Raw genomic sequence first — 12,969 nt, forward strand, 5'->3', positions numbered from 1 at the left:
CATGTCAAGTAAAAAAATCTAAATTTCGTCATAAGTTTAGGACAAAATGTATTCTGCTACTTGTCTTTGTTAAAAAAAAAAAAAAAAAAATTCCCAATAAGTGTAAATTAATTGGTTTACATGAAAGTTATAGCATTTACAAATGGCGGTATATATACTGGGATATTTTTTTGTTTTACTAGTAATGACGGCGATCAGCGACTTCTAGCGGGACTGTGGCGGGCATTCTGGTACTGGGGGTAACTGGCTTGGTATCACTGACATCCCCAGTAACACCAATACAGTGATCAGTGCTAATAAAAAAGCACTGACACTGTACTAATGGCACTAGGAAGGAAAAGGGTAACATGTGGGGCGATCAAAGGGTTAACTGTGTGCTGTTTTACATACTGGGCTCTGTTTGTGCTTCACTGTAAGCAATGTGCAGGAGCTGACAGGGGAGAGAACTAAACTAAAGTTCCCCCCTCCCCCCACCCCGTCGGACATGCTCGGTGTATGTATATACACACACACACACACACACACACACACACACTTATTATACACACACACACACGTGATTTTGCGCACACGTGCCGCCCTGCTATAGGGCAGACGGGAAGCAGTAAAAAAAAAAATTTGTAATATTTACAATCACTTTGACCACTTACTGTCCACCCTATAGCAGAAATACTACTACAGGGCAGTACAGGTGCACAAAATCACGTATATATACACACACGATTTTGCATTTCTGGGTAGGGGGCGTGCACAAGATGCGCGTGCGTCCTACCCGCGCTGCCGATTGCAGCCCCTGGTGTCAAGTGAATACCAGCAGGCGCCCGGTGATTACTGAGGATCACCGACGGGGAGGAGGGCTGCTTTGTTTACCAACAGTCCTCCTCTCTGTCAGCTTGGGCACACTGCTCTGCATGGCTGCTTGCAGCCATCATGCTTTACAGTGAAGCCCACCCGGCGCCATTTGTAAATTGGGAAAGCATCTGATCACACCGATCTTGGTGAGATTAGATAATGTAAGGGCAGAGGAAATATCTAGGAGTCTGATAGACCCCACATTTAAAATAAATAAATGAATATACAACAATGCCCATTGAAGTTATAGGGGATATTTGCATTCCCTGTGATAGCATTTAAAAAAAAAAAAAAAAAAAAAAAAAAAAAAAAAGCACCCTCCCCCCCAACATGTAAATAGTGGTTGCACCATGCATGTGAGGTATCACCGCGAACGTCAGATCGAGGGCAGTAATTCTAGCACTAGAGCTCCTCTGTAAATCTAAAATGATAGCTCGTAAAGGCTTTTTAATGCGTTGCCTATGGATATTAAAAATGTATGCAGTTTGTTGCCATTACAGTGGGCATGCGCAGTTTTAATGCATGTCATGTTTGGTATCTATTTACTCGGCATACCGTCTTTTAGATGTTACCAAATAATTGGCCAATATGTTGTGTTTTTGTGCATTAAAAGTATAAAGTGTATTTTTTTTTAAATTGTGTATGAAAAAAGCACTGCGCAAGTACTATAGGACATAAAAAATTGCAGCACCCACCATTTTATTCACTAGGGTGTCTGCTTTAAAAAAAAATATAATGTTTGGGGCTGCGATCTGCGGCCGGAGAGGTTTGTGGTGCTGGCGTGATGTGAATGGCTGTCTGCTGGAACACACAACAGGAGCAAGGAGGATTGTGGATATACTGATACTGGCATACTTCCTTTTTATTTGGAGTCTTTCACAGTGACATATGCCGACCAGGAGAGTGGGAGGCATGGAAATTTGGTGAGTGTACACCCGAAAGGGGAATGCTTTTTCTTGAACACGTGGGGATTCCGGTTTTGGGAAACAAATAGAAGATTATCATGTAGAAATGAATTTATGGACTTTCATTAATTAGGCACTTATTAATTTGTTTATTAACAGCGCTATTGAATCATGTGTTATTTATATGATTTATTTCACTTATGATGGCAGCAGTTTTTAGTTCGGTATATTGTATTATATTTATTTAATTTTGTATAATTTGCACACATCTAGAGCAAACTTTTTTTCACATATATTAAGTGATGTATTGCTCACACATGCCATGGGTATATGTGGAATTACTCCCCAAAATGCATTTTTTTTTTCCGAAATTTTCAGTCTATTTGTTTATAGCGCAAAAATAAACGCACAGAGGATCAAATACCACCGAAAGAAAGCACTATTTGTGCGGGTAAAAAAGGACATACATTTCAATTATGTACAGTATTGCATGACCACGCAGTTGTCAGTTAAACTAGCGCAGAGCTGTATAGCAAAAAATGGCGTAAATTGCAGTATCTATACCAGTTTGTAGACGCTATAATTTTCACATTAAGCAATCAATATACACTTATTAGGATTTTTTTTAACCAAAAACATGGAGCAGAATACATTTTGGCCTAAATTTATGACCGAGTTTTACTATATATTTTATATAGCCGAAAGTAAAAAAAAATACTGTTTTTTTTTAAAATTTTCGGTCTTTTTTTGTTTATAGCGCAAAAAATAAAAAAGCACACTGTGTCACTAAGTCACTTTGGGTGGGGGGCCCATGAAACACAGCTCACTTTGGAGAGGTGGAGAGACCCCTGTCTCAGCTCCTGATATCCCTCTTATGTGTAAATCACCCTGTGCCTGTTAGGGGTACAGGGTGATCTGTCCTAATATTGTGTGGGCTTTGTTTCAGACTGTGTAGACATGTTTAGTAGATAGGTGTGTGTGTGGGGGGGTTGTTGATTGTTTAATGTTATGTGGCTGCATCCCATTGTTCTATTGTTTGTCTGGCTTGGGAGCAAACTATTATGGGATGTATGTGTTTCTGTGTATTAGCTTAGTGGGGGAAAGGGGGGGTGTCCCTAACAGCCCTCCCTCCTGATGGGACTGTCTGCTGGTGTGAAGTTTGAATACCTGTGTCTCTTGTTACTAAATGCAGATTGCCCCGCCCTGTGTCATTATACAGGGAGGGGGGATTGTCCCCTGAGTGCATACATCTTGTATCTGTGTTCAAATAAAGTAGTCTACCTCTGGTTTACGTCAAATCCGGAGTTGTCTGGATCTTGGGGTAACAATAGCCAGATTCACTGGTCTCGGTTTCCAGAGGCTGAGAAGCAGCTTCTTGATGGAGATATCTAGTCATGGGTGTCTAGGGTCTGTTACACGCACAGGTGATCAAATACCACCGAAAGAAAGCTCTATTTGTGTGAAAAAAAGGACGTAAATTTCGTTTGGGTACAGCATTGCAATTACCAGTTGACATAGTGAAGCGCCGAACAGCAAAAAGGCCTGGTCAGGAAGGGGGGTAAATCCCCAGGATGGCAAGTGGTTAAGGACTCTGTGCAGAGAACATCAGAATCTGAACAAGAAGCTGGAGGCTGATAGACTGCAGGTATTACAATTAAGTGTAAAATAAAAGTTTACCCGTATTTTGCATTAGAATTACAATTACTATATAGCTTCATCACCCACCCACCCACACACAAAAGTATTGGGGCACCCCTCCAAATTATTGAATTCAGGTGTTCCAATTACCTCCATAGCCACAGGTGTGGAAAAATCAAGCACCTAGGCATGCTTCTACAAACATTTGTGAAAGAATGGGTCGCTCACAGGAGATCAGTGAATTCAAGCGTGGTACCAGGATAGGTTGCCACCAGTGCAACAAGTCCATCCGTGAAATTTCCATACTAATAAATATTCCACGGTCAACTGTTAGGATGGCCATACACTATACAATTTTCTGTCCAATTTCTGCTGAATTTCCTATAGATTTACCTTCAACTATGTAGTGCAAGGGCCTGCCTAATTGGATACAATTGAAAGTGTTGTTTAGGTTTGACCTCATATTATATGGTTTGTGGCAAATCTAAAGCAAAACTCTCAAGAAAATTTTTGTATAATGTATGGCCAGCCTTTGAGGTATAATAAAGTGGAAGCAACTGGGAACAACTGCAACTCAGCCACCAAGTGGTAGGCCATGTAAAGTAACAGAGCGGGGTCAGCGCATGGTGAAGCACACAGTGCGCAGAAGTCACCAACTGTCTGCAGAGTCAATAGCTAAAGACCTCCAAGCTTCGTGTGGCCTTCGGATTAGCACAACAGTGCGTAGAGAGCTTCATGGAATGGGTTTCCATAGCCAAGCAGCTGTAACCAAGCCTTACATCACCAGGTGCAATGCAAATCGTCGGATGCAGTAGCGTAAAACACGCCACCACTGGACTCTACAGCAGTGGAGACGTGTTTGGGGGAGGGGGAGATTATGGTGTGGGGTTGTTTTTCAGGGGTTGGGCTTGGCCTTGGCCCCCTAGTTACAGTGAAGGGAACTCTTAAGGCGTCAGCATACCATTTACATTTTGGACAATTTCATGCTCTCAACTTTGTGGGAACAGTTTGGGGATGGCCCCTTCCTGTTCCAACATGACTACGCACCAGTGCACAAAGTAAGGTCCATAAAAGACATGGATGAGCGAGTTTGGGGTGGAGGAACTTGACTGGCCTGCACAGAGTCCTGACCTCAACCTGATAGAACACCTTTGGGATGAAGTAGAGAGGAGACTGCAAGCCAGGCCCTCTCGTCCGACATCAGTGCCTGACCTCACAAATGCACTTCTGGAAGAATGGTCAAACATTCCCATAGACACTCCTAAACCTTGTGGACAGCCTTCCCAGAAGAGTTGAAGCTGTTACACCTGCAAAGGGTGGGCCAACTCAATATTGAACCCTACAAACTAAGACTGGGATGGCGTTAAAAGTTCATGTGCATGTAAAGGCAGGCATCCCACTACTTTTGTTTTTAACCACTTGCCCTCCTGAGGATTTACCCCCCCCCCCCCCCACCCCTCCTGACCAGGCCATTTTTTGCGTTACGGTGCTGGGTTATTTTAACTGACAATTGCGTGGTCATGCAACGCTGCACCAAAATGAAATTTACATACTTTTTTTCCCCAGGAATTGAGCTCTTTCAGTGGTATTTGATTGCCTGTGTGGTTTTTATTTTTTGCACTTTTTGGTTTACATGAAAGTTATAGCGTTTACAAATGGCAGAATATATACTGGGATTTTTTTTTTATTTTTATTGGTAATGGAGGTGATCAGCAATATATAGTGGTACTGCTGCGGGCATTCTGACACTGGGGGGAACCGACATCCCCAGTGACGCCAATACAGTGATCAATGCTAAAAATTAAAAAAAAAAAAAAAAAAAAAGCACTGACACTGTACTAATGGCACTGGACAGGAAGAGGCTAATATGTGGGGTGATCAAAGGGTTAACTGTGTGCTGTGTCCTTCATTGTAAGCACACTTCTTTGGATGGCTGTGCTGTGCAGCCATTAAAAGCAGTGTGCACGAGCTGACAGGGAGGAGAACTGTATTGTTTACAGACTCCTCTCCTCCCCAGTGAGTAATCACCGACCGGGACCCGGTGATTGGCAGGCACGGCCGTGAATGGTGGCGTGGGTAAGGATCACGCGCGCCCCTACCCAGAAATGTGAAATCACGTATATATACATGTTTTGCGCTCCCGTGCCACCCTGTAGCAGTATATCTGCTGTAGGGCGGTTGGGAAGCCGTTAACTTTCACTGTTTCACAAAATAAAACTTAACCCCTTGTAGTGATTATCTGCTGGCCATAAACGTATCAATATTTGGACGAGAATATTCTTTGTACAATCAATGAATGGACAAATGTCATTAGAAAATTTTACTTGCTCAAAATGAATGCATTTCTGAACGAAAACCACATACGCTGTCTGAAAATTAATTCGACAAGAGAAAAGTTTTCAACATGTTAAATAAAAATTTTGATCTCAGTCTCATAAGATGTACCAGATTCAACCTCTAATAATACATATATTTCTTCTGTCTGTTATTCTCAGAGTGGATTAGATATTTTGTTCCCTAACCATATAGCTGGCTATTTACTACTGCATACAGATATCCAAGAATGATTTTTCTAACTTTATATATTAACTAAATTTTATACTATTATTATTAGTATTAGAAGTATCCGATAAATCGAAAGGATAAATCGGCCAACTAATCGATTATGAAAATAATCGTTAGTTGCAACTTGCAGCCCTATTTAGTGTGCAATACAGAAAGGGAAAAAAGCCACTTTTTTATGTACCCTCAAATGAATATTTGCTAAAAGCTTTTTGTCTCTGCGACCATGAGTATGACATGGTATCTTCCCAATGGTACATAGACAGCAATAATAAAAGAGAAAAAAAGTTATACAGTTCTAACTCTTGCCCACTTTAACCAAATTTACATTTCCGAAGTTTAATCTGCTTTCATTTTTTGCCTTCCCCACCCCACCCCACCTTTCCCTCATACAAATGCTAACATATTTGAATTAAACTTTATTTTCATTATCTTATTTTAGAGCCAGTGATGACATCATTGCTGGGTCTCTGTGCTTCTTTATGCAATGCAGGTAAATAATGGCTAGTGGGAGGTGCCAGAAGGGTGCTGTACATAGTTTACTGAAAACATCACAGCACCTTGCCTCATAATGCCTCTCAAGAGCCCTCAGCCCTATGTATGCTTGTTCCAGGTTTAACTTATGGAAGCTTAGTACAGCTAAATAACCTTTGCAAAAGTAATGGGGGCAGACAAATCATTACAGATGCAATTTTGAAATAAATGTAAAATAAAGTAATATAAATTTTTTTTAAAAAATAAAATGCTACCAGATCCACAATGCAAGTATGTCTGTTATCCTCACCTTCTTCCGGGTCTACAGAGTGTCGAGACAAGATTTTGACAAGTACAGGATTTCTCCATGCTCCACCATGGTTAATGTTTTCTACTAACAATTGCAAATGTTTGTTTCCAAAATCCACCAATATCTCATTGGAATCCTAGAATTAAGATTGGTACAGCATTATGTTAAAAGGCTTTTGTACGTAAAGTCGCTTAAGATAAAAACAGTTCACACTCACTAAACAGTGGGACATATATGAAACAGCTGTGGTACTGTTGTATTACTTTTCTAAAAGCTTCCTGGTGCACAGAATACGACACAGGCTTCTTTAATCATTACAAGTTGACTACCTTCAGGTGACTGGAACTGGCAAGATGAAAAAAAAAAAAAAAAAAAAGCTGCTGGACATCTGCTAAGGCCCCTTTCACATGGGCAGATCGATAGAGTCTGCCTGTCCCTTTTTAAGGCACGCCCGATCATACTATCCATTATTCTCTACGGGGAGATGGGTGTTTAACGGATGTGTCTGTTTACACCCACCTGCATCTGATTTGATCAGCTAAAAACAAACAGACGGATGGGGGATTCGTTTAATGGATTAGAGGACAGCCAGATGTAAACAGACAGGAGGTCCATCATCCACCAGCTCAGCACAGATCAGCGGACAGATCCCCTGCTGAGCAGGCTGCTCCACCTGTGTGAAATGGGCCTAAATTGGCCCTAGTATGTATGAATGTGAGTTAGGGACCTTAGATGGTACTCTCCTTGAGGGTTAGGGACTGATGTGAATGTAATTTTTTTTTATATATACACACACACACACTTAAAGTGCTGCGTAAAAGACGGCGCTATATAAGTAGCTGCAAAACATAAATTTGTTGTGTAGCAAATAATAGAGTTTAAAAAGGAGAGAGGGGGCTGGCCTGAAACTTCAAGTAGTTAAAATAAGTTCACGGGAGTAGCTTGGTATGCTGCTTTTTCAGCTGGCCCCCCACTGTGAAATAATGCCCACTGGTTCCAGGATCTCCCATTCCTCTCCAAGGTGCCCAGGACCACGATAAATACTGGCAGGATGCTAAGCAGGCAAAACTTGGGGAGCTTTAATTTCCCAATCCCCTCTGCAAATTATGAGCCTTGAAGCGCTCAGCTCTGAGCATTTCTGGATGCTGTCAAACTTATGGCTGAGATGCCAGGTCAACAGCTGATCATGTACAGTTCTGTGCTTGATCAGGTTTAAGGCTAAGTTCACATCTGTGCAGGTGGCCCCCCGCTGTTGGTCCACACATTTTCCTGCAGCCGCAACCACCCACAGCACAGAAAAATACAGTGTGGGTGCCATTAATCCTAACGGCACCCTGCACGCACTGGAAGCAGCACCCCACTTTCAGTTTCTGTGCAGGCTGCAATTCCAGAAATGATGCAGGGATCTTTCCTCTGCATTTCAAGAGGCACAGCACCCCATTCAAATGAAAGGACTGCCATGCCCATGCAAAACGCTGCTCGCAGAGGCAGAGTCACATCAATTTGAAGTCTAACAGAGGCAGGGAAAACATCAGGGGTCTAATAGACTCCTAATATTTCCTAAAAAGAAAAACAGTCACTTGCCTATGTTACACAAATATGGCGGAGTGTAATCTCCATTGTAATAGCAGTAAATTTATTGGGGAGGGGGGGTTGAGGGAGTTAAAGAAAATTAGAAAAAAAAAAAAAAGCAACTCTGTCACACTATGCAGACATGTGAACGTCAACACACACAAGTATATTTAAACAGCGATTGCACCACACGCTAGTTGCAATGTTACGAACAGTTGGAGCAATACTGCATGAGTTATTTTAATGTAAAAATTCAGGCACTATCTATATCTTAGTGGATTATCCCCTCTGTAATAAGTGTTTCATCCTGCTCAGATTCCTCACAAGGTAAGGGATCCTCCTCCTCCTCAGGCACAGTGTCTGGGTCAGGGGCTAAATTGAAGACCAATTCAGGAAGGGAGGTTTGATGGGCATGGCTGTGACCCCCGCGATCAATAACCTCAATATGGTCAAATTCTCCTCATGAAATTAGACATTGTGGCAGAAAGAAAAAAAAAAAAAAAAAAAAAAAAAAAAAAAGAGGAAGATGGTGCAGCTGATGGGCCAGCTGAATGGCCTGAGGTAGGCAAGAAACCAAAGGGGGGTGGACAACAGTCTGAAGAAAGCGTACTAGGACTCTGAATGGATATACTACCGACCCCACTGGAGCCAACAGCTGACCTCAAAGTTAAAAAGTCTACCTGACTTTTTTTTCTGCACTCAATCTACCATAACTACATGTAATGGACCCTTAGCATAGAGAGAACCAGTATATGCTGCCAGACTAAAGTCAGCCAATTTGGAAACTGCAGTGCCTGTGGTGAGGCAGTAATCTTGATAGCAGAATTGTTTTGTAAACAGAATCATCCTGAAATAGATTGAGAGAAACCTAGAAAGTGACAAGCGGCTCCTCAGTAGAGAGGAGTGGTCAAATCGATCACTTTAAGACACTAGTGAAGAACTAAGGCTGCCTGGGAGTGGTGGTGGTGGGCGGGGGGGGAGTAATATAGAGGATATCTCCTCTTTTTGCCAGTGCCAAATTACCTGGTAGTTCCACATAACCCAGTTTTAATGATTACCTCTGCCTATGCTCTGTGCTATACAACTGGGAAACATTTTCATAAAAATAAAGCTGAACTCAAGGCAAGTACAAAAGACATAAATAAATGCTGCTCTGTGTTCAATGATAAAGCATTGATGAGTACACACACCCTTTGAAAAGTAAGATTTTAATCAATATCTCAATGAACACAAGAACAATTTCTAAAAGTTTGACTAAACTGAGTGACATTTTTCTTCTATGTGGTACCATTGCTGACAGCATAAAACTGGAAAAGGTTTTCTTTGTGAGGTAAAGCCATTTTATAATCAACTATTTGCTGGACACCTGTTTAATAAATAATTAGGCTCACCTAAATGGAATTCCTGTTAATTAGGATTTTGATGTCTAAAATTTAGCTTTGCTCCCAAGACTTTCATTGGGGTGTATTCATTTTTGCAACCTGATCTTGAATTTGTTAGGAAAGATACATTGTATGTGAAAATTAACAAATCTTGTTTGCAATCAATGGCCCACATTTGTGGGAGTATTTGTAGTATATTGTCCCATAGAATATGCTGATTCTGAAAGGAAAGTGAAGGTTTTCTGACAAATCCGCTGGGATGTTCTCATTTATGCTGAGCACTGTACAATCATTAACTGTATTTTTGTTTTAAGACAAGCAGTGCTATGTACCTGAACTGGACTTGGTATAAACCTTTTGTAGTCCCTGCGTAACCAAAGTCAAACAGGGGAAGAAGCAGCACAGGTCTAGTGCAATGGAAGGAACATGCTGATAGGACACAGCAGGGAAGATCAGTCTGCTTCTTCTCCTTTCCCTTTTAATCACAGGCTGGGGGAGGTAAAAGACCTATCACTGAACTGCAGCAGAGAAATATCAGGCCTGGCAGAGCTGTGTAAATCTCAGGACTGAATGGAGCAGCACAAAATTGTTTTGCAGTTAAAAACAGCTCTGTCATATGTATTTCATGTCTGTATTAAGCTCTGTGTCTGGAGTTCAGCTTTAAAAGAACTAGTTATCTGTACCAAAAACTGCCTTTGCAGGGTAAGGGGCATCTGTTGAAAATAAAAAACAAAACAAAAAAAAAAAAAAAAGCACAGTGCTTACTAGTTGAATAATGCTCTTGCTATAGGTGTAATCCATTTACATACCTCCCAATGCCTTGGCAAAAGACTGCTAGAGATAGCAATCCCCTGCCCTGTCTTGTTGATAGGATGTTGCTTAGATACTCCCAGCTGTTACTGCTCACCTACATCATGACAGGAGCAAGTTCTTTCATGGATTCTAACCCCCTGACATGCACTCTCTCCCCCCAGATGCAGTAGCTCTGAGATCAGCATCTGAATGGCCACTCATGTTGGCAGGCATGAACAGGAACAGCTGTGAGTCTTAGCAACGTTCCAGCAACAAGGCAGAATACCTGGGGATGCCATCTCTGCGTGTTTTTTGGCCAGGCTTCGGGAGGTAAATGGCCTACACCTATAGCAAAGAGCATTATTCAACTTTAGTCAAAGCTGTACATTTTCTTTTTATCTACACCAGCACCCCTCAACGGCATAAGCAGGTTTTTTTTTTTTTTTTTACTAAGGGTAAGCCTTTTAAAGTGAAACTGTGAGCAAAATAAAAAATGGCGTTTATGATGCAGTGTTTTCTGACCCCCACCATAACAGTTTATTTACATGTTAATCCTGGCAGTAAGTGTTATTTTTCAACTTCCTTTAACAGGTCAATGTTTCCAGCAAAAGTGGCAATTATAAGGTTGAAAAAAAAATTACTAACAGGGGGAACTTACAATGGTCATCTTTCATTCATTGGTTAAAATTTTTATACAAAAAAATGGCTGCTGTAAATGTTAGCTGGCGTTGGGCTTCAATATGTGGAGTCCACTGAATACAATAGTATACTTGAAATTACTCTCATCACAGGCTGAAAATAGTGCTGTCCAAAAGATGCTACACTGCTGCCCCATAGAGTGGAAGTGTGAGCATAGCCACCCTAAGACAGACGGTGTGTTACTGGAAGAATTGCCAGGTAAAAAGGAGAAAAAAAAATCCAAAAAACACAGCCACTACATACTGATAAGTTATGTTAAAAAAGTGTTCGTTGATTTAGATATACTTTAAAAACAGAGATGGATACTTGACTCACAATTATCGACTTTTTCATGCACTCTCCTCGATCACTTGAAAAATCATCCTCTGACATTGAAAGTACTACTTCAAAGCAACTCCTGAAAAATAGTAAACATACTAATATAAAAGTGACAACACTCAGTATATGTTCTTCTAGGTTTTACTAAATTATTAGTTTAACATGTTTTAGAAAGTGCCCGTTTTACTCTAAATATACAAACAAAAACAGCAGGTACACATGCCTGTTGTAGTCTTCAAAGCAATGCTGTTATTATGACAAATATTGGGCCACTATGACAAGCATTTCTCCAACATTTCCTAATGTTGGCAAAGTTGCCCATCCCTTTTAGCCACGAGCACATTCAAAAGGAGCGCACACGAGTAGTACATTAGAAAATTGCAAGCAGGCAGGTAAAATGTATTATTGCAAAAAATACATTACATGTCTTTTCTGCAATAAAGAGCTGCCTGCGCGCAGTTTTCTACAAGTTAGGTTTAGTTCTACTTTAAGGCTACATTCACAAAGCACTTTAGCGGCGGATATTTTTCTCCATTCAGAGGAAACTAAATACTGCAGCTATAGCCACACACAAATTGGCCAATTATCTGCAGCCAGTGTGTATGCGGGCAAATCTCTGCAGAAACACAGACACTGGATGTCTGTATCCATGGTCGGTCAGAGGCTCTATTCACACGTAATTATATAATGGCACCCCAAGCACAATGTGTTTTGTGCATTTTTTTTGCACATTTCTGCCCATATTCCAGGAAAGCAAAGGTGTGAATTCAGTGTGTGAGATCTAGTGATCAGCTGCCTGATCCAGTGATCAATACACCATAGTCTTGGAAGCAGGGTGTCCATTGCGAGGACCTGAGGGCAGGACAAACAGCAAGCCCATCTGCCTGAAAGAAGCTACAGCTTTTAGGTAGACTCTACTATCAGATAATAAAGAGCAATTTCCTTAGAGTGCTTTGAGCTGTCATCTAAACGAATAATGATGGGTTTAAAAAAGGTGGTTTCTGCAGGGCAGAGAGAACTATGCAGAGGTTGCAAAGAAGCACCGGATGCTGCAGTGTAGCATCCCCTCTTAACAGTCCGATTTTAGTAGCAGGGAAGTTTACAGGAAGACAAAAAAAATATAAAAATAAATTATCACCACTTGTGCATTCAGGAAAGGAGATTTTGAACATAAAAAATTCTGGCCAAAAGAATGCATTAACTCCAGATGCAGGAATGAGGAACACACATTAAAGTCCATGCAAAAAGAAATCTTTGTACCAAGCTTTTGATGCTGCAATCTCCTGTAGAAGAACATCTTTAAGCTTACAGGCGTGCATGAGGCCTAAGATGTTCTTTTTATACCAAATCATGTAACTGACCTGTTGCCAAATAACCCATTTTAGTTGAAAAATGTTCTTCCAGTTCTAACTTGTTAGTTCCACTTTTTTTTCTAGCATTTTGCTGCCTTGATCCAACTTTTGAG

The 12,969-nt window shown here is 41.0% G+C and overlaps 1 protein-coding gene across 1 annotated transcript in view; it reads right to left on the minus strand.

Moving 5' to 3' along the window:
- Positions 1 to 12,969, minus strand: part of RLF (RLF zinc finger) — a 102,621-nt gene that overhangs the window by 42,938 nt on the left and 46,714 nt on the right. Inside the window, exons 3-4 of the mRNA XM_089665179.1 lie at positions 11,502 to 11,583; positions 6,742 to 6,877 (exon numbers count right to left, since the gene is read on the minus strand). Coding sequence (XP_089521305.1) covers positions 6,742 to 6,877; positions 11,502 to 11,583 — 218 coding nt within the window. The remainder of the gene's footprint in view (positions 1 to 6,741; positions 6,878 to 11,501; positions 11,584 to 12,969) is intronic.

Source organism: Staurois parvus, unplaced genomic scaffold (assembly GCF_062004578.1).
Source record: "Staurois parvus isolate SC_StPar_1 unplaced genomic scaffold, SC_StPar_1.0 ptg002140l, whole genome shotgun sequence".
NCBI classification, from domain to species: domain Eukaryota; kingdom Metazoa; phylum Chordata; class Amphibia; order Anura; family Ranidae; genus Staurois; species Staurois parvus.